Source organism: Halictus rubicundus, chromosome 17, assembly GCF_050948215.1.
Source record: "Halictus rubicundus isolate RS-2024b chromosome 17, iyHalRubi1_principal, whole genome shotgun sequence".
Lineage (NCBI taxonomy): Eukaryota > Metazoa > Arthropoda > Insecta > Hymenoptera > Halictidae > Halictus > Halictus rubicundus.
In genome coordinates, this window is record NC_135165.1 from 1955310 (window position 1) to 1981531 (window position 26222).

The 26222-nt window shown below is 48.6% G+C and overlaps 1 protein-coding gene across 1 annotated transcript in view; it reads right to left on the reverse strand.

Annotated features, from left to right (window-relative positions):
* Positions 1 to 1122: 1122 nt before the first annotated feature.
* Positions 1123 to 26222, reverse strand: part of Ft (cadherin-related tumor suppressor fat) — a 123080-nt gene continuing 97980 nt past the window's right edge. The window contains exons 3-22 of the mRNA XM_076802678.1: positions 25269 to 25505; positions 23355 to 23744; positions 20198 to 20611; positions 18473 to 18805; positions 17296 to 17473; positions 12453 to 12633; positions 11712 to 11965; positions 11157 to 11587; positions 9650 to 9994; positions 9231 to 9560; positions 7970 to 9085; positions 6772 to 7887; positions 6411 to 6687; positions 6042 to 6323; positions 5660 to 5964; positions 5300 to 5565; positions 4759 to 5202; positions 3971 to 4340; positions 3229 to 3444; positions 1123 to 3153 (exon numbers count right to left, since the gene is read on the reverse strand). Coding sequence (XP_076658793.1) covers positions 1123 to 3153; positions 3229 to 3444; positions 3971 to 4340; positions 4759 to 5202; positions 5300 to 5565; positions 5660 to 5964; positions 6042 to 6323; positions 6411 to 6687; positions 6772 to 7887; positions 7970 to 9085; positions 9231 to 9560; positions 9650 to 9994; positions 11157 to 11587; positions 11712 to 11965; positions 12453 to 12633; positions 17296 to 17473; positions 18473 to 18805; positions 20198 to 20611; positions 23355 to 23744; positions 25269 to 25505 — 9516 coding nt within the window. The remainder of the gene's footprint in view (positions 3154 to 3228; positions 3445 to 3970; positions 4341 to 4758; positions 5203 to 5299; positions 5566 to 5659; positions 5965 to 6041; positions 6324 to 6410; positions 6688 to 6771; positions 7888 to 7969; positions 9086 to 9230; positions 9561 to 9649; positions 9995 to 11156; positions 11588 to 11711; positions 11966 to 12452; positions 12634 to 17295; positions 17474 to 18472; positions 18806 to 20197; positions 20612 to 23354; positions 23745 to 25268; positions 25506 to 26222) is intronic.

Sequence of the window (26222 nt, forward strand, 5' to 3'; positions counted from 1 at the left end):
GAAACCCACTATAGTGGCGTTCCGTTCAGACTGATGCTCTCCGCGGAAACCCACTATAGTGGTTCCTACCGTTCAGAAGGATGCTTTCCACGGAAACCCACTATAGTGGTTCGTGCCATTCGAACTGATGCTTTCCGCGGAAACCCACTATAGTGGTTCGTACCAATCGTAACTGTTGCTTTCCAAGGAAACCCACTATAGTGGTTCGTACCGTTCGAACTGATGCTTTCCACGGAAACCCACTATAGTGGTTCGTACCATTAAATCTGATGCTCTCCGCGGAAACCCACTATAGTGGTTCGTACCGTTCGAACTGATGCTTTCCGCGGAAACCCACTATAGTGGTTCGTACCATTCGAATTGGTGCTTTCCACGGAAACCCACTATAGTGGTTCGTACCATTAGAACTGACGCTCTCCACGGAAACCCACTATAGTGGCGTGCAGTACTTAAGAGGTATTTTTGGTGGTTGCACGTTCCCGTTGAGCACTTCGCCGACGCACTCGAGGCACTGCCAGTCAGTTCGACTAAAAGTTCGTCCTATCCTTACACTGGAAAGTAGCGTGATCCGGACAGGGGATGAAGTGGCAGTCGAAGCGTTGAATTGATAAAACTATGACTCAAGACGTTTCGCTTAATTAGCAACGGTGTTCGCTAAGTTCGCTAAGTTCGCGCGTGACACTTGCGAACCGCACTTTCTGCGTCGAAACGCAGTCGTACTTTACAACTTTTTGGTGATTCTTATAGTTCGTTATCGTTTCGACCCCACGGAGTTCGACTGGCAATTTCCGCGGGCACTCATCGCGTTAACCCTCGTACGTTCGACAATGGCGTTCTGAAGACTGTAAAATCTGAGACTGCGGATCTTGCAAAACAAGTGTCTTCCAAGTGAATCGTAAGAAACAGAACGAAAATATCCCCTTTTAACAACCTTAATCAAGCCGAAAGTAGTGTAACGACGATTTTCTCATGAATGCATAAAATCCGCAGTCTGATGATTGCTTCGACGTGTTTATAAATAAAACGCTGTTGAAAATGGGGGGCGAGGAGGTGTCTTTTGCCACTTTCGAGGAACGTACGAGGGTTGAACGGTCACTAGAGTTCCTTCCACCCTGGAAACTATTAAACGTATTCCTCCGACGGTTTAGGGATGTTCGCCGGCAGTCGCAGGGTGCTGGGCACGCGATTCGCGCTGTCTGGCAGCTCTGCGATGTCGATGAAGACGCCGACGAGACTGTCGAAGTTGAGGCCCCAGTTGAGGAGGTAGTCCCAGCTGAGGGCTGTCGTGGTCGTCGATGGTGATCCGTTGCTGGACGGTCTGTAAAGCCCGCCCATGTGCGTCGATAGGTCGTCATCGGAGGCGACCAATGTGCTGAGCGATCCTCGGAACGAGCTGTCGAATCCGTCGTAGTTAACGTTGGGCGGAAGCGGTGGTTTGCTGGTCTGGGAGGATTCGTTGCTGCGCTGGTTCACTTCTTCGTCGTCGGGCTTGGCGAAAGGGTTGTCGGACCTCTTGTCCCCCACCAACGAGGTGTTGTCGTACTCGGAGCAGGTGAAGCTGTCGTTCCCGCTCTCGTCGGTCGTCGACGAGTTCCTGCGCTCGAGTCTCTCGACCGGTGGCGTGTGTCGCCTGTGGAGATGCAAAGGACCATGGGTGGGAGGTCCTCTGGCCTCGCTGGACGAGCTGACGGCGTCCAGGGTCGACACGAGACTGGAGGTCCTGGGTCTGGAGTTCAGTCTCTCGATCTCCTCCGCGGTGAGGCCCATTGGGCCCGAGGACACGTTGTTCACGGAGTTCTCGTTGTTCGATTGAGGCGCCTTCCGGCTGGCCGTTGACCCGGACAACTGGCTCATGATCGGCGAGTTCAAGCTCCTCTCGCTGTTCGAGTTCAACGCGTCTTTGCCCACGCCTCCCGACGAGGACGTGGTGGCCAGCAACGCGCTCTGCAGCGGTTTCCCGCTGATGTCGTGCAACGTTAATATTCTCGGTTGCTGGGCGGAAAGCTCGCTGCTAGGAGACAATCTGGCCAACGGTGTACTCTGCAGTAGCTTCTGCGTGGGTCCGGACGGTTGACTCACGTTAGGAGGCGGTAGAGCCCTGGGTGGGAACGGGCCGGCGTGTCTGTGCTGCTGGCTGGTGTGTTTGTGATGGTTGGCGTAGTTGCTGATGGGCGGTGGGGTGGCTTTGTACTTGCGCATCCCGTCCCGGTAGCCTTTGTAGTGGTAGACTATGTCGATGTCGCTGGGCGCGATGGAGCTCGCGTTCTCCAGATCGTAGTGCTCCGGCATGTCGGGTTCTTGGTTGTGTTCGTGGGAGTGTAGGGAGGTTTGAGCGGGCGGTGGGAGCGGAGGATGTTCGTCCCGGATAGGCGGCGACTTGGTCACTTCCCTCTCGATGATGTCCGGCCGTTGCGGTCGGTGTTCCGGGGCTGCGTTCATCTCCCTCTCTTTATACTTCTTCGAGATCAGTTCGGGACCCATGTGTCCCACTCCGCGGAGGTCCGAGGTGTCCGAGATGTACGTGTTCTCGTGTCGGGACATCATGTTGTCGTTCCCAGGCCCGACCAACGGGTTCCCGGTCATAATGGCGTTCGTGTTCTTGTTCACCACCGAGGGGGCGCTCTTCTCTTTATTCTGCCGTCTCAGACGGAACACGATGAAGCTGACTAAGATCGCGATCAACAGGATCACGAAGAACACAATCACCAGGGTGATCCCGATGCTCAAAGGATCAGCGGTGGCCACCGCGCTGATGCCTATAGGTCCTCTACAGCCGGCGGTCACTTTGCCGTGGTACTGCGCCTCTTTGAAGATCGACCCGGTGCCGTTGAACGGCTGGATCTCGTTGTTCACGGTGAAGTTGGCCAAGCAACCCTCGAAGCTTCTGGCGCCAGCGCTCTGAGCGTAGTACAGGTCTTGGCTGACTCCTCCGATCGACAAAACCGAGAGATACGGATCGAGGAAATCGTGGACACCGGCCGAGTCCAATTCTTCGCCGGTCTGCACCCCGTCGACGAACAATCTCAGCCCCCGGAAGTACGAGTGCAACGTCAGATTATGCCAGCGGCCGTCCGCCAAACCCCCTTCGATGTTCGCCGACATGTTCACCGGGGAGCCGAGCAGCGATGCGTAGAATAGTTGTCCGTTTCGAAGCTGTAACATTAGTTAGAATCATCGTCGAGACTCTGCAGGATCAAAGCAATCGATAGATCGAATTGACCCTCTTACCTCCACGGACGTGAAGTGTTTGTTCGTGGCGGCGTACACGAGCACGCCGTCCGATTTCACTGTTCTGAACATTAGCCCGATCGTCTTGAACGGCGACGAACTGCTGATGAAGCTCGTGTCCTCCGCGACTGATCGTGCCACTCGATTCTTGTGCCACACGGTCGATCCTCCGTACAGATACTCCAATAATTGCATCCTCCTGTGCTTCTCCGAAACCTGCGAAAAAGAGAGGTCACATCAGTCCCGCGCTTCATGCTTTAACCCACAAGTGTGTTGCAATGGCTAAAAGTATTATCTTAACTCTAAGTTGTACATACAACTGTTGTTACTAGCTGTTTAAATATTTAAGCCCCTGACTGGTTTAATGGAATTATTCATCATATGGCGACATCGGGGTATACATTTTCAATTTTATGAATAATTAGTCTTGGGTCAATATGTTTTGACTATATGCGGAATAATTGATGTAATAGGAATTATTTTAGTCGATAAGCTGCCAGTCTATATTGTGATATGATGGTAATGTTAGTACCTGAATATGTCCGAGAGGGATATTGTCTGTTATTTATTATCAGTACTATGTTCACTTTATGTATGTCCGCTGATAGGCCAGTTCTGGCCTAATGCGTAATAAATAAATAAAAAAAAAAAAATAACCCTCCGACGACGGAGTTCAACTTTTGTTGTGAAACATCTTTCGGCCTTAGAAGTAATTTCAGGGATGCTCGAGGCGATCCAGTACCTTGAACTCGACGAATCCACCGTCGCTCAAGGTAACCGGTTCAAGGGCAGCGTCGCAGTTCGGCGAAGTGATCGATCCGCACTGACAAGTGACTTGATGCCACTTGTCGTAGCACTTCGCGTTACCACCGCAAACCGAGACGGAGTCCTTCGAGTCCCTGAGGCAGGGGTTCTTGCTCGATCGAATGCAGGTGGACTTGACGCCCCTCGAGGCCAACGGATTCGACAGGTTCAACGCCCTGCCGTTTATGGACACCGAGTGCACGCAGCCGACGAAGTCGTCCGAGTGCACCTGTCCCGGTCTCTCGAGCACAGGGTCCGCATTTTCGAGGCCGCCGACCAGAAGCGGGTTGTTGTTGAAGTTCAGCGTGCTGCGGAAGACAATCGGCCATGTTACTCACACTTGAACTCTTCAATTAACACTAGATTTACGGGACCCGTCAAAATGACGGATTCTAATATTTTTAATTTACGAGTATTGAGATTGTGAAGATGCATCCACGAGGAATTATTTAACAAATCGATTTCTTTGGGTATATATTATTAAAAAGATGGCAATCGTGTTATTTTTGTAAAGTAATGTAAAATAGTCACTTCTAGTGCTCCGTAAACCTAGTGTTAACACTAGAGAGTTTAAACTCTCTATCTCTAAATATTTGAAGCTTAGTTACAGCTGCAGCTAGCTTAGTTGCACCAAGTTTTCCGCAAAGAATTGTTCTAACGTCTCTTCGGCATCAACAGACTGTGATCCGAAGAAGCTACCGAAGACACAGAAATAATGGTACCAACCCTGTGGGACCAATGTCGTCCGCATAGCAGGTGCCGTCTCCGGGTCTACAGTCGTCGCAAATGTCGCCGTGTTCCCTGCACGTGGACACGCTTAGAGACACGACTCTCCCGTTTCTCGTCGCCGTCACCTTCCTCCATTCTCCGTCGGACATGGACTGTTCCGTCAGGATGGTGATCGAGGCGATGGCACTCCTCGCACCGCCGTACGAGAACACCACCCTTCCGTTCACCAGTTCCAACACCACGAAGTCCGATCGTCCTCCGGTTTGCGGGGCATAGTTGTACAACAGCAGCGCGTCCGGTTTCGTTGTCGCGAACACGATTGTGATGTCGTTCGTGTTCGAGTCCAGAGCGGGGAAAGTCATGTAGGAAAGCTCCTCGAACCCGAACGTGGACCTCTCGCAGTGCCTCCCGTACCTTCCCTCCGGGCAACTGCATCTGTATCTGAACGGTTCAATCAGAAATCGATTAGGATAAATGCTGGGAGTTGAATCGGGACTCTGAGGTCCCAAGGATAAGAATGTCAGCGAAGGGAGCTTACCCAGGTTTCTCCCCCACGCACAAGCCCCCGTAAAGGCAAGGATTCGGCCTGCAGGAGTCGGTGACCGCCTCGCAATGGTTCCCTCTGTAGCCGGCACGGCACAGACAGAAGAAACTGAAGCTGTCAGGACTCTTCCTGCAGGAGCCACCGTTTCGACAGGGATTGCTCGCGCAGGCATCGCCGCGTTCCAGTTCGCAGAGCTTCCCATCTCGATCGATCGGGCAGGTGCACTGGAAATCGTATCCCAGGCGTCGACACTGTCCACCCTGAAGACGTAAACATTACCGATAACCTCGGTTCAAAGGAGTCTGTGACATTTACATTTACGAGAAGTCGCTGGCTGAGATTTTGGACACCCACCAGTAGACAGGGATTCGGAGAGCAAGGATCCTGTCTCTTCTCGCATTTCTCGCCGGTGAACCCGTCCCGACACTTGCAGGTCATCTCGTGCATCATTCTCGGCGACGTCAGGATCAACGCCTGGCTGTCGGTGATCCTCGCGTCGTCGTAGATCACGAGCTTGTCGCTGCACGTGCCGCCGTTCTCGCAGGGGATGTGCTTGCACGGCGAGTAGCCGATCGAGAACGTCGTTCCCTCGAGGAGAGACCTGATCTTCTCGGCATTTCGATTTAGCAGCTCGATCACCTCGTATTTGCTGCGATAGCCTGTAAGGAAATTGTTTAAATTGTGATCGGTCTGACGAAATGGTCCTTTTGCAGATATTAATGGAGATTGACGTTACCCAGAGGCGACTCCACTGCAATGTGAATGTTCAAATCGGCCCCGACCTCCCCCAGGCTGAAGATCCTCAACGTGTCTTTCATGTCCACTTCCTTTTGCAACTCGTCCAACAGCGCACGGTAATTCTGACTTAGAAAATCTCTGGCGGTCAGCTTGGACACCTGCAAGGTCACGCTGTTCTCGACCGTGGTGTTCGTGAACACGAGGAACTCCACCGAGACCTTGGACACCACGTTCGGATGGCGACCGTCGCTTCCGGAAACTCTCAGAGAGTGTCCAGTTTCTGAGGAGCAAAGCAGTGTTAGACATCTTTGAAAAATGTGCAGCAATACACAGGTGTCGACGGAAGTCGAAAATTGAAGGATCTAACCTGGAGTGATTTTCCTCGTGTGAAGGTCGCAGGCGGTAGGAATGCTAAGGACCTTGGGATTCGTTCCTTGAAGGATCTTGCAGGAATAAGAACCGGTGATGTCTGGATCGTTTGGATGAACATCGGCGATCTTTCCCAGTGGTATTTGCTCGTAGAACGAGTGGACCATCACGTGAACCGATCTCGGCGACGATGGACTGTCGTTCTGGTCCGTCACGATCACTGTTATCGTGTGCTCGTTCCTCATTCTTGGAACACCCGAGTCCTCCACTTCAACCTGAAGAAACCAACCACAATCAATCATTGATTGACCATTGTGCATATCGTGTTACCTTCGATAAAACTGAAATTGCACACTCACCACAAGATCCAGCTGTGGCATCACTTCCCTGTCCAAGCTCCTAGTGGTCTTCAAGACCCCGGTGTGCCTGTCCAAAGTGACCATGTCGCTCTGTCTACCACCAACGATCTTATAGGTAAACGGTGCTCCGTTCGGAGGTAGATCAGGATCGGTGGCGCTGAGGGTCATCACGATGGTGCCGGCTGGTTCATTCTCGTTCACGTAACCGACCATCTCTGGCGGTTCGAAGACAGGTCCGTTGTCGTTGATATCGAGCAACTCGATGTGAACCACAGCGGTTCCCGTTTGCGGCGGTGATCCGGTGTCGATGGCGCCGACGGTTAGATCGTAAACGGGTATAGTTTCTCGATCGAGCTGCTTCGCTGTCTCGATGTCTCCAGTTTGGGGATCGACTTTGAACGCCTGGCCAATGTTCCCGCCGATGATGGAGTAGGAGAACTGATTGTTCTGCGGCCTGATGTCCTTGTCCACGGCTCTGACAGTGAGCACCCTGGTGCCATGAGCTGCTCCTTCCGACACAGTGGCGTCGTAGGAAGTCTGCAGGAACTCCGGCGGATCGTTGCCGTCCTGGATCGAGACGATCACCTGTGCCTCGTCGGTGTCATTGCCGCGAATCCCGCCTCCGTTCTTCGTCATCACGGTCAGCACCACTCGGTTCTGCGTCTCCCGGTCCAACCTTCTCGAGACGCGGATGATCCCAGTCTCGGATCCGATCGAGAACCCGCGATCGTTCGACGATCCAACGAACAGATAGTAGACTCTGCCGTCCTCGCCGGTGTCCTGATCGGTAGCCTGCACCAGGCCCACCGACGTGCCAACCTCGGCGCTCTCTGACACGTCCATGTGGAACACCGGCTGGATGAACTTCGGATAGTATTCGTTCACACCTGTGATGTGCACGGCCACCGTCGTGAACCCGACCATCTGCGGATTCGAATCTGGGTTCGCCGCAACGATGTCCAGAGTGTACTCGTTCGCTTCTTCGTAGTCGAAACTGATCAGAGAAACGATCTCGCCCGTGTCCTCGCGAATGCGGAAGTGGTCCTTGCCGGTGCCGCCCAGGATCTTGTACTGGACCACTGCGTACTTCGGGGAGTCGATGTCCTTGGCCACCACCTGAAATTTAGGCGATTTCAAAATTCAAATTCATCGATCATGGACGAGTAATACGAATGTTAGCGCGCGACAGTAGATTTACCTTGTAAACGAAGCTGTCGGGCGGAGAATTCTCCGGCAGGTAAGCCTCGTAGACGCTCTGATTGAACGTCGGCGAATTATCGTTGATGTCCGACACGTTCACGATCAGCGTAGCGACCGCCAGCTTAGGCTCGAAGCCCAAATCCGTCGCAGTGATGTTCAGCCTGTACTCTTGCACCAGATCATAGTCGAGTGGCTCCAGTATAGTGACCGCGCCGGTGATCGAATGAACGAAGAACTCGTTCCTCTCGTTGCCAGCGGATATTTTGTACCTGATCATGCCGTTGGGCCCGTCGTCCCCGTCGGTGGCACTCACAGTGAGAATGGTGGTGTTGACAGGTTCGTTTTCTGGTACTCTGACCTGGTACCTAGCTGCTGCGAACGTGGGAGCGTGTTTGTTCTCGCCGGAGATCACCAGGGTCAACGAGACCTCGTCCTTCTGCGGGGGCACGCCTTTGTCGAAGGCTCGAGCCTTCAGCGAGAAGGTTGTGCCGACGGGCACGTTCGCCAAACTGTTACGAACGTAGACCCAACCGGTTTGCTCGTCGATGAAGAAGTACTCGGTGCCGTTCACGTTCACCAGCGAGTAGCTGATCTCGGCGTTCACACCGTAGTCCGCGTCGTCCTTGGCTACCAGCTGGATCACTCGCTTCCCGTTGCCATAATTCTCCGGTACCGGGTACAGGTAGGATCTCTGCTCGAACCTGGGTGGATTGTTGTTAGCGTCCACGATGCTCACGTGGACCACAGTTCTCGACGACATCGGCGGCTTGCCGTTGTCAGTCGCGACCACGGTTAACGAGTACAGGTTCTCCGGGGACGATGGACGATGGGTGTGCTTGTAGCGCAACGTTTTCTTGCTGAACACGTCCCCGGTCGCTGGGTCAACCATGAACAGGTCGGACGGCTGCAGCAGGCTGTACGATATCACCGAGTTTGGTCCCTGCTTGTCCCGATCGATCGCGGTCACCTGGCCGACGTGAGCGACAGGTGGTTGCAGCTCCGGGAAGTGGAAGTGGTAGGAGTCAGAATCAAATTCGGGAGCGTTGTCGTCCTGGTCCTGGATCGTTATGGACAGGGCTGTCGCGCTCAGCCAGGCTCCGTCTGCTGCTTCCAACTATCAGGATGAGGATCATCGTTATTAGGTGATTTCAATGGTTTCTTTCCTCGCCAGGTCAATCGAGAAGGGTCGAAGTGAACATCTCCACAATAATTAACGACCACTTGACTCAGCAGCAACCAGGAGATGATTGAAAACCTACCTTCAACAAGTACTCGTCCTGCTCCTCCCTGTCTAAATGTCCATCGACCGTCACGTTGCCACTCAAAGCGTCCATAGCGAACTTCATCCCGGGATTGTCGGTGAACGTGTAGGTCACGTTAGCGTTCGGACCGATGTCTCGGTCGCTGCTGGTGATCCTGATGACGAAGGTGCCGATCTCCGCGTTCTCCGTCACGTTCACGCTGAACAGTCTCGTGAAATGAGGTGGGTTGTCGTTCTTGTCCAACACGGTGACCAGCACGGTAGCCGTGCCAGTCAACGAGGGTTGTCCTTGGTCCCTGGCTTCCACTGCCAGCTCGTAAGAAGCGATCTGGAAGATAACGTTCGCGTCAAATCTCGGTAGACTCAACACTGTACCTGATCGAATTGAATTGCCTAATTCTAGGGCGCCTAGTTTACCTCTTCGCGGTCCAATTTCGCGTTCGTGCTGATTTCCCCGGAGTCAGGGTCGATGACGAAGGTCTCCGCGAAATCGTTGACCAGGTAGTAAGACACCTGTCCGTTTTCTCCGGAGTCCCGATCTTTCGCGGACACTTTGCCGACGAACAATGGCGGGTACTCGTCTTCGGGCACCGTCGCGTTGTAGATGGACGCTTCCATGATCGGAGCGTTGTCGTTCGCATCCGTCACGTTCACCAACAACTGGACGACGCTTCTCAACGCTGGGGTGTCCGAGTCGCGGACCTCTATCCAAGCTTCGTAGAACGGGGCCGTTTCGTAGTCGAATCCCGAGGCGACCAACACCTGAGCAAAACAAAGCGAATCGATCATTCCAATGAGCCATCATTCGCACAAACGCAAACGTCATCTACCGGGTTCTACGAATGCAACGAACGTCCGGTTATCGTCGCGTTGAAAACGTCTCGGGTGCATAGCTCGTTTCAAGATTAACTCCATAAAGGTATTAATAAGAAATTGGAGTCCCCGAGACATCGCGAGAACTTTCTAAACGTTTTATAATCCGACTAATATTGCGCAATCACGGTTTTACGAGACGCTATAAAACAAATTTATGCGTTTGTACTGGGCGGATAAAAATCGTGTAAAAAATCTTACTATCCTTGTGATTTTTACGAGTCCTTTTACGAGCTCGGCCGATCACTTTTAGTTTTTAAAACGAAGAGTAACCGGTGGAAAATATGAGATAACGCGTCGCCGTAAAAATATAAATGAATATGAAATTCGACACAATTCCGGTGCGAACTAGTACGCATTTAACAGTAGAACTACCGAACCAGTCAAGATGACTGGTGGATGATTTCTTCTTTCACGTCTTTCACGAAATTTTGTAATATCACTAGATTCACTGAACCCGTCAAAATGACGGGTTCTAATGTTTTTAACCCTTTGCGCTCGAGTGGTGACTCCGGAGCACCACTAGAAATTGTTGTGGAATTATTTCAAAGAAATTACAAAAAATATTACAATGTATTTGCTACATTGCAAAATTTGTATTTAACAGATTAGTAAACGTTTACATGTTATATGTGGAAATCGGATCAGTTTCGTACGAATAAAATGAAAATATTCTAAGACGAAAGAAAAATTTCGTTTTAGAATGAAAATAGCGCCGAGTGCAAAGGGTTAATTTAAAATTATTAAGATTCCAACGATGCATACATGAGAAATTATTTAGCAAATCTATTTCTTTGGGTACACATTATTGCAAAAATATTGCCAAAAATGTGGGTAGCAGGTTCCTCTTATTTTCACACAGTAATGCAAAATAGTCACTTTTAGTGCTCCGCGAACCTAGTGATATATATCTCTTCGTTGGAGTACATGTTACCATAAAAATCGTACGAGACCCGAGCAAGTTCAATCTTGCTGTTATCACAAAGGGCTAAGTCGCGTTAAGGGCTCGGTAGTTCTAGCGTTAACATTTGACAGGCGAGGAGAAGTGTACCTCTCCAGTGGTAGGATCAATTTTGAGCGCGTCCCCCACGTTTCCCCCAGCCATCCCGTAAACGAGATTGCTCGCGGCGCCGACTTTCGGCGTGGTCGCGCTCAGTTTGGTGATCATGCGTCCTTCGGGCACGTCCTCCGGCAGCGTGAACCTGGTGTTCATGGTGGAGCGGAAGCTGGGGAACAGCTGTTTCTCCCAAGGTTGTATCATCAAGTCCGCGGTGACGGATTGCGGCGTCGCCCCGCAATCGAACGCCTGGATTTGCAGCTGGTACGTGGTCTGGTCGTTCGCCAATTCCTGCGACGCCCTGATCACACCGCTGTTCGTGTCGATCGCGAATTTATCCGCGTCGATGCCCTGCAGATGGTACACGATCCGCGAGTTCTCGCCGTCGTCGTCGTCCACCGCCTTTGCGCCGAACACGAAGTCACCTTCCACACAGAAACAGCAATTAATAACTAGACTATTTACGAAAACAATTTCTTTCAGGAGAAACGAGTAATGAAGAGTACGGGCAACCCCTTCGGTTGAATTCCCGAGGGATTGGGTTCTCACCTGGTTTGGTCGCACCTGGCACGTACGCGGTGTATCGCGGACTGGAGAATCTGGGAGCGTTGTCGTTCACGTCCGCGACGTAAATGGTCAAATTGACGGCGGAGGCTCTCGGCTCGGTCGGGCTGGAATCCTGAGCGACCAGTGTCAAGTGATAAACGGATGTTTGCTCCCGATCCAGCGGGTGCACCGTCAACACCTCGCCGGTGTCGGGATCCGCGGTGAAATGCTCCGACTTTTCACCCAAGAGGCTGTACCTGCTCAGAAATGCGCAGCGTTTAGAACACGTCCGGTTTTCAAGGTCAATCTTCGATAAACTTGTATACACATGATTGAAAGATACAAACGAACTCCAACGAATAAGCCATGTACGCTGTTGCAATACTTGCAGGGAATTTCCTATAACATTGCTATCGATATACTCCCTCAGCTTGTTCGCATCTTCCAATGCAGTCTCCCAGTTTCGTATCAAAATTTCCGATGCCAATTTGCCCCAAAGAACATTCAAATAATTCTTATCTGTTGGTTGCATTACGAGCATACAGAAATATAAATACGATGTTGACACAGAATAGTTGCCACATTCGTACCTTTCGCATGAGTGAAAACTTGTATACACATGTGCACCCCAAAATAAAAGTACGAGCACAGTGTGACCTTGTCTATCCGAGCACGTTGGGGGGTACAATGCCGTTCAGGTAATAGAAGCTACTACCACTTCGTATTTGTCGTTGTTCTACACACCTGATCTTCGCGTTGAGGCCCTCGTCCTTGTCCGTGGCGTGCGGTTTAGTGACCCAGGTCCCGGAAGCTGAGTTCTCGGTGACGGTCGCCTTGTACTCCTGCCTGGTGAACTCCGGGCTGTGATCGTTCACGTCGAGCACGACGATCCGGACGATGCCTGATCCAGTCAACGGCGGAGAACCTGCGCAACAGGTTCGTTAATCGTAGATCGATCGGTCTATGATCACATAAACATACCCCCATAATTGATGCCCAGTGATATTGGTGGCCCTTGACGCCCCGCGACAATTTACGATCAGTGTTTTTCACCTATATTCATATAGAGTGTCCGAAAAATGTACTTCCTTGAACAGGATTCCTCGGATAATTCCTGAGATCATTTCAATCAACTTTTTCCTTTGCGAAAATCTCCCCCGCGGCTTCGTTCAGGAGTTATCAACGAAAAACGCGGACCAATCAGAGCGCGGCTATAGCAGAGAGATCCCGCCCCGGCGTCGGTATTGGCTGAGTCAGAATCCGGCCGCTGTATCCGCGCTCTGATTGGTCGGTGTTTTTCTTGAATAACTCCTCAACGAGGCGGCGGAGAACGTTTCCGCGAAGGAGAAAGTTGTTTAAAATTGCGTCAGGAATCATCCCTTCCGAGGAAATAGATTTCCATGTAAATGTAAATACGGAAGTTACACTGAGTGATGTAATTGCAAAAGTTCCCGTTAACGTTTTGGTTAATTGCGACGGGACTCCGGCGCGGCATAATTTTCGTCGCGGTGTGTACAGGTTTTCTGTATCGTTCCGCGCGAATCGGAACGGGTTCGATGTGGAAAGATGCCTCTGGTGGCTGGCGTCGGTCCGCCGATCCGATCGGGGTCTAACGTCTTAAAGAAGACAAATTAACGATTTCACGAAGTATCAGCCGGCCCCCGGTACCGTCGAGTTAATTGCGCCGCCTAAAACAGGCCATTATTCTCCGGTGGGACCCGATTTCTCTGATTGCAGCAGGTACATTGTACCCGCGTTGCCGTGGCCCAGGGCCACGCGCCTCCTATAAGCGTATATCGTTCAATCACGCGGACCTCTCACGGGGAGGGCACGGGCACAACAATCGCGCGGCACAATGGTGTGGTCCACCATAGGCGGCGTTCCCCGGTGGGCAATCCCTAAGAAATATACCGGAGACTCGCTCGCGCTAGCCAAGTATTCTCCTTATTCGTCTGCTTAATCAACGGGGACAACAGCCGACCGTCCCCTCCTCCCTCCCCTAACCCCCTCCCGTTTCATTTTATTATTATTATCAGCACCAGTATTCAGGACCCCACCGGGCCCATTCGTTTCTCGTGTTTCGCCCCGGTCCCTTCGGTGTTACCGAGATCCCCATGGTGGTGGGAGGACGCCAGATTTCACGTAGATCTTTCTACTCCGATATCAAAAAATTCCACGTCTGATCCATGGCTAACCATTTCTACTTGAATTCTACTTGAATTCTACTTGAAACTCGAGTTCCGAAAACGAAACGAGCTTTTTACACCCTCCGAGGAATTCGCTCCTTCGAAGATGAATTATTCTAGTTCTTTTCCTAATCGATACCTCGTCGAAGAAATAGAAACGTCCGATGCTAGATCGTTTTCACGGAGGAGCAACGATCGTCGTCGCGGAAGATCATTTGGCGTTCGCGAATCGCGTTAGCCGGTGTATTAACAGAATCGGGCACGATGCTCGATACACTCCCGAAGGCGGATTAACAGCCCGACAACGGAGTCCGATCGGCAATTAATTGGTTTCATTACGTTTAATGACGTCGAGTATCGTTCGCGAGTTAGTTCCCAACCGTATGCAGCAATAAAGTTTACCATAGGTCGGAAACGGCCCATTTCCGTTATTTTTTGACCGCGCCGAGCCCCCGTGTATCCGCCAATTAATAAACAGAGCGTAATTGCAACCATCGATTTCTACTCTGTAACCATTAAAGATAGTCGGCAACCGGCGGCCGCGTACTATATATGGACGACGCGTTTATTTAAAAATAATCCAACGATGCGATCCCGTAACTTTCTACTCGGTCGCACGCTGCGACTAGGACCTATTCGCGGAGAGAGAGAGAGAAAGAGAGAGAGAGAGGAAGAGAGCAACGGGCTCCCCTAATTGCGGTGGCTTTGGAATCCGCGAAAACCATGCGACCGGGACCCGTTGGGCCGCAACACAAAAGCCGGGCCCTTAGTTAGCGCCTGGTAGGGACACGGGTTTTCGGATGGCGAACACGCGATAGCCGGCGCGCATACGCGACAGCCATTACGTATGAATAAAATAGGAATATAATGCGCGGCGCGGCCGGGCGAGTATGCGAGCGAGCAAGAGAGCCGATGGACCGAGCAAGCACAGGATCTCTCTCTCTCTCTCTCTCTCTCTCTCTCTCTCTCTCTGGGGAAAGAGACCGGGGCCCCGGCGACTCCAAAACGTCCAAGAAGCGAAAGCTGGCTGTGAAGGGGTGGGGGTTGGGGGGCAGAGAGGGTGTCCGAGGGGGCGGCGAAGGAGGAGAAGGATAAGGCGAGGGAAGAAAGCGAGGAACGAGGGCTGGGGGCAGCAGGGGTCCAGGGGCCCGGTGGATCGGGGGGCCCAGGGGGACCAAGAGAAAAGCCGAGGGGTGGGGAGAAAGAGAGTGCAGCGTCCAGCGTCCAGCGTCCAGCCAGAGGAAGGCATTTGAGAGCGATTATCATAATCGCGCGTCATAACTCTGCGGGCTTGTCTACCTCGGCGGGGACCGATTGGGCCATCGAGGGCCCCCCGAGCAGGCCCACGGGGAGGAAGGGGGAGAGGGGGCACCCTCTCGCAGGGGACTACCGGCTCCGGCGCATCGGGGGAGGCACGGGGGAACCAACGATAAAAAGATTTCGACGAGGAACTGCCCACCGCTTAAAGAATCTCATCGAACAACCTACAAATTTATATCCAATTTGTATATTACCGCTCATTACTTAAACCCATCCCGTATATCCTCCGTCTATTGTTTCTATTTCGCGGGGGTGACATCTCGGCGCGCCCCCGCCCCTCACGGAATCCACGTGTTAAGGGAAGAGGACGGTTCACACGCGAACCCTCCACTTTGTCTGATTTATACCTAATCGGCTTGCGATATTTAAACAAATTTTGGAAATGACTAATTTATTGCTTTTCTAGGTTTCCCAAAGATATTCCGAAACACGCGTTCCCTATTTTAACCCTCTGCACTCGAGTGGTGACACCGAAGCACAACTAGAAATTGTTGTGGCATTATTTCAAAGAAGTTACAAACAATATTACGAAATATTTGTTGCATTACAAAATTTGTATTTAATAGATTACTAAACATTTAAATATTATATGTAGAGATCGGAGAAGTTTCGTATGAATAAAATTAAAATATTGTAAGACTGAAGGAATATTTAGTTTTCGATTGAAAATAGCGCCGAGTGCAAAGGGTTAATCCATGATCGTTGGAAGCGTCAACGGTTCAAATGATAATGTTCGGCACACACGTAAGCGATCGGGAGCAATCGGTTGTCACCGGAGGACACCGAAGCCGTGCGTTTTGTCAACGCGTGACGCATTTTTCAAGAATTTCAGGTGTCCGTCCGAGGACCGGGTTCTATAATTATGGCCGCGCGGCGTATAAATTAGTCCGCGGGACCTGATTTAGTCTTTAAAGAGGTCATAACGCGTCGTTCGATCGCGCTAGAGCCCCCGTTTTTATCCGAGCGAGCGTCCTTCTTCGCTCCTCTCGTCTCTCCTGGCCGGTTGGTTTTTTAACCGAAGTGCCGAACCCGACATAATTAAGTCCTTTGTCCGCACTAATTCGCAACCAGTTTACACAGAGGCCAAGACCGGTCATCGAGGGGCGGCCGGAAAAATATTCTCCGCTCGGTAGACCACCGACTAACCCTTTCAATGCCGGCCATTGTGCGGATCGCGCCAGGTATACACCTGTTAAAGCCGTTTCAGCAAAGCCCCGTCGGGTTTCTCTACGAGGAACGCGGCTCTCATTTGTCCTTTGCGAACCGAGCCGGGGAATCATCTCGTTCTATTTTCTGCCGAGCGGTATATCGCTAATCGTCGAAACTCGCCTAACTGCTGCATCGAGAATAAAATCGAGCAAGACAGCGGACGGAGCAAAGGGATTTGTTGCTCCGCGCAGCAATGATATTCGTCCTAAGTCGAGAAAAATTCCTTCAATTCCTTCCAAAGAATTCCTTCAATTCTTATCAAAACATTCCTTCGATTCCTATCAAAAATATGCCCCCAATTACTCTCAAAAAATTCCTTCAATTCCTTTAAAAAAATTCTTTCAATTCCTATCAAAAATATTCCCCCAATTCCTTTCAAAAAATTCCTTCAATTCCTATCAAAAATATTCCCCCAATTCCTTTCAAAAAATTCCTATCAAAAATATTCCCTCAATTTCTCTAAAAAAATTCCTTCAATTCCTATCAAAAATATTCCCTCAATTTCTCTAAAAAAATTCCTTAAATTCCTATAAAAAATATTCCCTCAATTCCTCTACAAAAATATTCCCTCAATTCCTATCAAAAATATTCCCCCAATTCCTCTAAAAAAATTCCTTCAATTCCTATAAAAAATATTCCCTCAATTCCTTTCAAAAAATTCAAACAGAATTCCATATTCTCTTGCACGTTCATGAAGCAACATATTTAAACTCCATCCAGATAATAATAGCAGCCCCAACAGTAACATTAATCGAGTCTAAACCCACAGCAACGATCGAACACATTTCTAAGCAGTGTTCGTCAGAGAAATAGATCTAATCGAGTTAACGGTTCGTATAATAGATGTGGAACGCCAGGAATTTTTAACTCACCTGTGTCCATGGCCACTAGGGTGTGGGTGTACTCCTGCACCAATTCCCTGTCCAATGGTCGAAGCAGAAAGATGTCTCCCGTGCTGGCGTTGATTCGAAACAAATCGGTGTCACCCTCCTTCAAGAAGTACCTGACCTGGTCGTTGTAAGGTGGGGTGTCGGCGTCGTAAGCTTTCACCTGTACAACAATGATCGAAGGGTGAAACCTGATGAAAATATCGTTCGGGTGCCTGGAAGACCCTGGTTATCTTATCTCGCTTGATCTTCTTGAGTTCTCTTGTCGGTTCTTTGGTCTTTTGGGCACCGAAAGTGCTGGACAACTTTTGGGAAACATGGAGGATCACCTTGGACTATCCTACAGAATTCTATTTATCCCCCTAGATTTCATTTATTGTTCTTGCTAACTCTTCAGAGTCTACTCTGATCTCTAGACTACTAGAAGAGTTTGATATCTCTAAATTTTCATCTCTAAAAATAAATTTTTAACTTCTTTTCATTTTCAATTTTTACAGGAAAATCAATCACCTTGGACTATCTCACAGAATTCTCTTTACCCCCCTAGATCATTTACTGTTATTGCTAATTCTTCAGAGTCCACTCTGATCTCTAGGTAACTAGAAGTGTTTGATATCTCTGAAACTTTTATCTCTAAAAATCTATTTTTAATTTCTTCTAATTTCTTTTCACTTTCAATTTTTACAGGAAAATCAATCACCTTGGACTATCCTACAGAATTCTATTTACCCCGTTAGATCATTTACTGTTCTTGCTAACTCTTCAGAGTCTACTCTGATCTCTAGACTACTAGAAGAGTTTGATATCTCTAAAATTGTTGTCTCTAAAAATCAATTTTTAACTTCTTTTACTTACTCTACTCTGATCCCCAGATTACGAGAAGTCTTTGAACTCTAAGAATCAACTTTTAATTTCCTCTAATTTCTTTTAATTTTCACAGGAAAGCTAGAAGCTTGGGATTCAACAGCCCAATACCTAAAAAATTTGAAGACGCTATAAACGCATAGATGGTAATCTGGATCCCTCGTCAAATTTGTGCGGAAAGACATTACAGATACCGCAGATCGTGAGTGTCCAATAGAAAACGTAATTGAACCGCCCTCGAGGGATCACGAGCGACAAGTTAGGAGAGCCGAAAGGACCATGAAGAACCGTTTCATACCTGTATCACGAAGCCTCCGCCAGGCGGAACCATGTTTTCCATGACGTGGGCCAGGTACGGCGAGTCCAGGAAGACGGGAGCGTTGTCGTTTATGTCGAGGACGTTGATGGTAACCTGGGCAGTGTCCCCTCTGGGCGTTTCGCCGACCTCCGACGCGCAATCCTCTCCGCGAATGGTCAAATGGTATCTAGACTTTCGTTCAAAGTTCAGATTCTTCGCAACCCTGATCACACCGCCGTCTTCCGACACGGTGAAGTCCCGGTTGTCGTCCCCCATAGCGATGCTGTACCTCACCCTACCGTTCGCACCCTCGTCTCGATCCATCGCTGACACCTGTCACCGGACCACACGATCGTATTTATCATTCCGAAGACAAACCCGGGATGTTTATTAATTTCTCCGACAACTATTGACTGGAATCCTATTAACTGGAATTCCTAAGTCCCGCAGGATTAAAAATTTCACATCGTGACAGAACCACAGAAATTCCTGCCAAACTAGCCAAAAAGGGCACGCGACAGGTCGGGGGTCAACAAATATTTCTAACAGTGTTCTCGTTAGAAGTCGGAGAAAATTTCACAGAAGTTAGGTCAATGGAACGCTTTTATGGACATAAGCGTCGTTTACCAGGGGGAGGGGGTTAATTCCCTGGCACTCGATCCCTCCTCGATTAACCTTTTCCTTTGGCCGAGTGATACGCGTAATTCACACCTCCGCGAGGTAGTAAATCATCAAGACGCGTTTCAGGTCGTCGAGTCAGGACGGAAGGTTAAGCCTGATTCGCACCTGCGGTTCACGGTGTGCTCCACCGGGCCAACGTTAAATATTACTCGATGCTCCTCAAACAGATCAATTAACACCGGCATTCGCGCCTCGGGTCCCCTGTTTTCGGAGCCTCCGGAGCGCGTTGTTTAATCGCGCGCCGATACTTTGTACTAATTGACGCGCGCGGGCCGTCAGCTCGATCGGTGAGCTCGTCGGTTTCCATATTTTTTAAGCGAACACTCAACTACTTCTGGTGGATTCTAAGATAATTTCAAATAATATTACTGAGTCTTCACCGTATCAAAATTTAGAGTAGGCGCTTTGTCCATGAAAACTGTTATCGACGGTCTAAAAAGAACATTCCAGTTTACAGTTTTTAGTTAATATGCCCGAAGCTTGTGCATCAGAATGACAAAGATCGTATCTTTGGTCTACAACTAGATTTACGGAGTACTAAAAGTGTCTATCAAGTGTCTATCAAGTATCTATCAAAATTTGTGGCCATCTTTTTAACACTTTGAACGCCAAACTAGAAACCCGAAAAATTCCATAAAATCAAAGTAAGTGATTTAATGAAATAAGAATTGCAGAAAATTAAATGTACGATACCGAGTAATCCTCCAACTTTCTTGCATGTTACAGATCCTAATTAAGTTCAGTACAATCAATATATCAACGTAAAAATTCATTTTCAAACCTGCACAAATAATTCCGTCAGCCACATATGGCTGAACGCGTTCAACGTGTTAACAATATATATCCAAAGAAATCAATTTGTTAAATAATTCCTCATGGATGCATCCTTACAATCTCAACATTCGTAAATGAAAAATAATCCGTCATTTTGAGACGGGTCCCGTAAATCTAGTGTTAATAAACCTCTGTTGGAGTAATTCTTCTCGATCGATCGAGGGTTTCTCCGAGGAAGGATCGATCGATGGATGGGAACGAAGAACGAACCTGAAGGACGCTGGCACCGATGCTGGCGTTTTCGGCGACGGTGGCGGAGTACTGTGTGGGGTCGAAAACCGGCGAGTTGTCGTTCTCGTCGAGGACCGTGACAGTGACTGTCGTCGAGGACGATCTCGCCGGATCGCCGCGGTCCCTCGCGGTTACGTCCAGGCTGTAGTTTGACCTTAATTCGCGATCCAGTGAACCAGATACACGCAACAGTCCATCAACGGGGCCCACGGTGAACGGGAGCGACGTGTCCTCCAGGGAGTACTCGACGTACCCGTTCCGTCCTTCGTCCCTGTCCACCGCTTTAATGGCCATCACCACGGTGTTGCTCGGCGCGTTCTCTATTATCGAAATCCTCGTCGGCGATATGAACTCCGGCGACATGTCGTTCACGTCCACCAGCACCACCGTCACCTGTCGACCACACAATTTCGTACCTTTAAACTCTCCCTCAACCCTGTAATGACGACTCTGAACAACAACCGGCCACCCTTTCAGAACGAATGACAATTTTAAAATGGTCTCAAATGGCTTAACAGGTAAATTTATTGGATGAAAAGTGAGAAGTCCTAACCATTTTCCAATCGTAATTTTTCTTTAATCTCGTCTATAAATTACCTAGTGAACTAATCCCTCTAAGTTTAGAAAAAAAAGAACTGAAACCGTTTGTACCAATTTTAGAAAAGTTATTTGCCTTTTTAAAGAGTGACTTTTTCCCTTGTCGGTGAGCAGAGGGTGCCGTATTGCTCTGTGAAAAATTTTTAACAATTCTTTAACCCCTCCCTCAACCCTGCAATAACAACTCTAACAACAACCGGCCACCCTTTCAGAACGAATGACAATTTTAAAATGGTCTCAAACGGCCTGAGAGGTAAATTTATTAGACCAAAAGTGAAATATCCTAACCATTTTCCAATGGTAATTTTTCTTTAATCTCGTCTATAAATTACCTAGTGAACTAATCCCTCTAAGTTTAGAAAAAAAAGAACTGAAGCCGTTTGTACCAATTTTAGAGAAGTTATTTGCCTTTTTAAACAGTGACTTTTTCCCTTCTCGGTGAGCAGAGGGTGCGGTATTGCTCTGAGAAAAATTTTTAACAATTCTTTAACCCCTCCCTCAACCCTGCAATAATAACTCTAACAACAACCGGCCACCCTTTGAAAGCAAATAACAATTTTAAAATGGTCTCAAACGGCCTAGGAGGTAAAAGTGAAAAATCCTAACCATTTGCCTTCCCCAATTTCTGCCAATGGTAATTCTTGGTTAATCTCTTTGATAAATTACCTAGTGAACTAGTCCCTCTGATATGTGAACCAAAAGAGAACTGAGGCCGTGTGTACCACTTTTAGAAAAGTTATTTTCCTTTTTAAACAGTGACTTTTTCCCTTCTCGGTGAGCAGAGGGTGCGGTATTGCTCTGAGAAAAATGTTTAACAATTCTTTAACCCCTCCCTCAACCCTGCAATAACAACTCTAACAACAACCGGCCACCCTTTGAAAGCAAATAACAATTTTGAAATGGTCTCAAACGGCCTAAGAGGTAAAAGTGAAAAATCCTAACCATTTATCTTCCCCAATTTCGTCCAATGGTAATTCTTGGTTAATCTCTTTTATAAATTACCTAGTGAACTAGTCCCTCTGATATCTGAACCAAAAGAGAACTGAGGCCGTTCGTACCAATTTTAGAAAAGTTATTTTCCTTTTTAAAGAGTGACTTTCTCCCTTCTCGGTGAGCAGAGGGTGCCGTATTGCTCTGAGAAAAATGTTTAACAATTCTTTAACCCCTCCCTCAACCCTGCAATAACAACTCTAACAACAACCGGCCACCCTTTGAAAGCAAATAACAATTTTAAAATGGTCTCAAACGGCCTAAGAGGTAAAAGTGAAAAATCCTAACCATTTATCTTCCCCAATTTCGTCCAATGGTAATTCTTGGTTAATCTCTTTTATAAATTACCTAGTGAACTAGTCCCTCTGATATCTGAACCAAAAGAGAACTGAGGCCGTTCGTACCAATTTTAGAAAAGTTATTTGCCTTTTTAAAGAGTGACTTTTTCCCTTCTCGGTGAGCAGAGGGTGTTTACTGTTTTGAGAGAAATTTTTAACAATTCTTTAACCCCTCCCTGAACCCTGCAATAACAACTCTAACAACAACCGGCCACCCTTTGAAAGCAAATAACAATTTTGAAATGGTCTCAAACGGCCTAAGAGGTAAAAGTGAAAAATCCTAACCATTTGCCTTCCCCAATTTCTGCCAATGGTAATTCTTGGTTAATCTCTTTTATAAATTACCTAGTGAACTAGTCCCTCTGATATCTGAACCAAAAGAGAACTGAGGCCGTTCGTACCAATTTTAGAAAAGTTATTTGCCTTTTTAAAGAGTGACTTTTTCCCTTCTCGGTGAGCAGAGGGTGTTTACTGTCTTGAGAGAAATTGTTAACAATTCTTTAACCCCTCCCTCAACCCTGCAACAACAACTCTAACAACAACCGGCCACCCTTTGAAAGCAAATAACAATTTTAAAATGGTCTCAAACGGCCTAGGAGGTAAAAGTGAAAAATCCTAACCATTTGCCTTCCCCAATTTCTGCCAATGGTAATTCTTGGTTAATCTCTTTTATAAATTACCTAGTGAACTAGTCCCTCTGATATCTGAACCAAAAGAGAACTGAGGCCGTTCGTACCAATTTTAGAAAAGTTATTTGCCTTTTTAAACAGTGACTTTTTCCCTCCTCGGTGAGCAGAGGGTGCCGTATTGCTCTGAGAAAAATTTTTAACAATTCTTTAACCCCTCCCTGAACCCTGCAATAACAACTCTAACAACAACCGGCCACCCTTTGAAAGCAAATAACAATTTTAAAATGGTCTCAAACGGCTTAAGAGGTAAAAGTGAAAAATCCTAACCATTTGCCTTCCCCAATTTCTGCCAATGGTAATTCTTGGTTAATCTCTTTTATAAATTACCTAGTGAACTAGTCCCTCTGATATCTGAACCAAAAGAGAACTGAGGCCGTTCGTACCAATTTTAGAAAAGTTATTTGCCTTTTTAAAGAGTGACTTTTTCCCTTCTCGGTGAGCAGAGGGTGTTTACTGTCTTGAGAGAAATTTTTAACAATTGTTTTCCTGCGCCGTGTGAATTGAGGATTTTTTGGGGCGCACCTGAACGGTGGAGGAGAGGGGTCGGGCAGGCGGCAGGGGGCTGTCGGTGGCGCTGACCACCAAATTGTAGAGTGGCTTCCGTTCCCTGTCGAGCAGCTTCCTCGTGAATAGAGTGCCGTTGGTGGCGACGCCGAAGTCGCCGTTCTCGTCACCGCCGGCGACAGCGTAAATTACTCGGCCGTTATCTCCGGAGTCGAGGTCCTGGGCCGCCACCGATAACACGGCGGTGCCGATCGTCGCGTTTTCAACGATGTCCGCGGCGTTCGGGCTCGCCTCGAAGATCGGCGCGTTGTCGTTCAGGTCGACCACGTTGCAGTAGACGGTCACGGTCGAGGAAAGCGCCGGGATGCCGGCGTCCGTCGCCTGGACGACCAGAATGTAGTGCTGCACCTGCAACAACACGGTTAAGTGCCTCCTTATCTCGCCCGTTTCGCCTTTTAGTCGAAGCATTTTTGGAATTTCCCGGCTACCAGACTTTTTCCCAGGCGACTAAAAGTTATTAAATCCGATTTGTTTCCAACGATCCTCCAACAAAACCTTCACCGACACATTCGCCACATTCTCCCGGTTGAAACGAGCCCAAGCACGACACTGTTCGGACCACGTTTACTCGTTTAATATGGCAGAACCTCGATTATCCGAACCGATGGCTGGAACACGCGCCCGATCGGATTTTCACCGATTCGTGTAATCGCGTCGAACGCGATCATTCGTGTACCTTCGTCGTGGATACCGAGGCAACGTTTAGTATCATTTCCGAGTATGCGGCGAGCAGGATCAGCGTTTCCGAGGCAATTATTTCTTGGCGTGTCTGCCTTCTTCTTCTGCTCACCCGGTTGCCCGCAGACGCGAATACGCGTAGACGGCGAGCTAGCTGCCATTAAATGCGTCCGCCGATCGATCTGTCGGACTCTGTTAGCGCTAAACCTTAAATTCTAGCGTTCCCTTCTAGTCGTGAGCTAATATAATAGGTACGCTCGAACCTGAACGCAGAGGCGTGTTCCGTGGTTGGAGATTTCTTGCCCCCGGGCGGCTACGCGTTTTATCGTACACACATACAGTACCGGTCAAAAGTTTCGAGTCTCTCGCGGATTTTCAGTCTACTGACCTATCGCACGATTTTTTACCAACATTCCGTCCTCAACGTCAAGAATAACTGAACGAACGAATTGTTTCTGGAACACCAAACAGCGCGCGCAGCAGCCCGGCCGTAATTGAAAGGCATTGTTCACCGGGTTTTCGAAAAATATTTTGGAGAATGATCACTGGACGTCTCGTTCGAGAGAAACATCTTCGTGCGCTCGGGGATCCCAAACTTTTAACCGGTGATGTACAACACCTATCTTTCGTCGAACGCAGCACGAAAATCCTCCGAGGTTTCGAGCGAGGAACCTTCCTGAACCCATTATAATTGATTCAACTCCTGCGTTACGGTTCATTTCGTTACCATTATCGCCCGTGGTTGCCGGCCAGCGTCTGGCTCTAATTATTTCCAGCAGCTTATTCGGCGGTTCATGCCAACTGTCGACGGTCGGCGCAAACTTTCGTAGGCGCCTCCACGAACCGAGAAAACATTTCGCAGAAATCAAGCCCGCCTCCAGAGGCGATCCAGCAAAAATTTACAAACGAGTCTGCTGGCAAAAATCTAGAGAAATTTAATTCGGTACCAATTTAAGTACATACGTTAGAAAATATGTGATTTTTCAGATATTGAGGATTCCGTTCGAAAGAGAAAATTCTGTCGAAGCTGAGAAGCCAGAATGTCGGTTCAAGGTCGGGTTAGAGGCAAATCGGTAATTTCTGGTGCACCGGAAATTGAGTGGAAGGATTGCGGAAGAATCCGGAGCGCACACCCGTTACAGCTTTTTAAACAAGGCTGTCTCGGGGTGCACCGGTCGTCAATTGTCAACGTACCTGCTCGTAATCGAGGCTGGCCGTCAAGGTGAACACGCCGGTGCTCGGGTTCAGGGAGAAAACGTCGTTCGCCCAATCGGATATCAGCGTGTAGCTCAATTGGCTGTTCGGACCGTCCGCGTCCGCGTCCGTTGCTACCACCTGACCGATCCTGCTACCCCTCGGCATGTTCTCCGGAACGTCGAACGAGTACGCGGTGCTCTGGAACGTCGGCGCGTTGTCATTCGTGTCGGTCACCTGTAAAACAGATCGGGTTTCTTTTCCATTAAACCGCGGCAACGCTAATCCCCCGTTCTCACTAATCGTCCTCGTTCCGACAAGCCACGTCTAATCCCCTCGACAAGTTACCGCTGGGTCCGCATTCTCGATCCAGATCGTTCATTAAAAGTGTTGATCGATCTCCAAGAAAACAGGAAACAAGCCCATTCCACAGAGAAAAGATCAATGAATTTTACAGGAGGATTTCGAGTTGAAATTTCTGTTTGTAATATCGTTTTATCTATTTTCACCCTTAGCGCTCGGGCTCAACCACTGAAAGTGTAATTTTGACCATTCTAAACATTCACGTCGGGACAATTCCGCGACGTTTATCACCGAGGCCTTGGCGACGTATATAGAGGAATCGCTGTGTTCCCTTTTTATTAAGACGTAGCACTTCTAAAGACGAAGAATTAACCCTTAGCACTCGAATGGCGACTCCGAAGCACCAGAAATTGTGGCATTATTCCAATGAAAATTACAAAAAATATTACAAAATATTTGTTACATTACAAAATTTGTATTTAATATTTAGATATTATATGTGGAAATCGGATCAGTTTGGAATGAATAAAGTGAAAATATTCTAAGACGGAAGCAAAATTTAGGTTTAGAATGAAAATAGCGCCGAGTGCAAAGGGTTAACCTTTTAGCACTCGAATGGCGACTGTAAGGGCGCCACTAAAAATTGCAGTA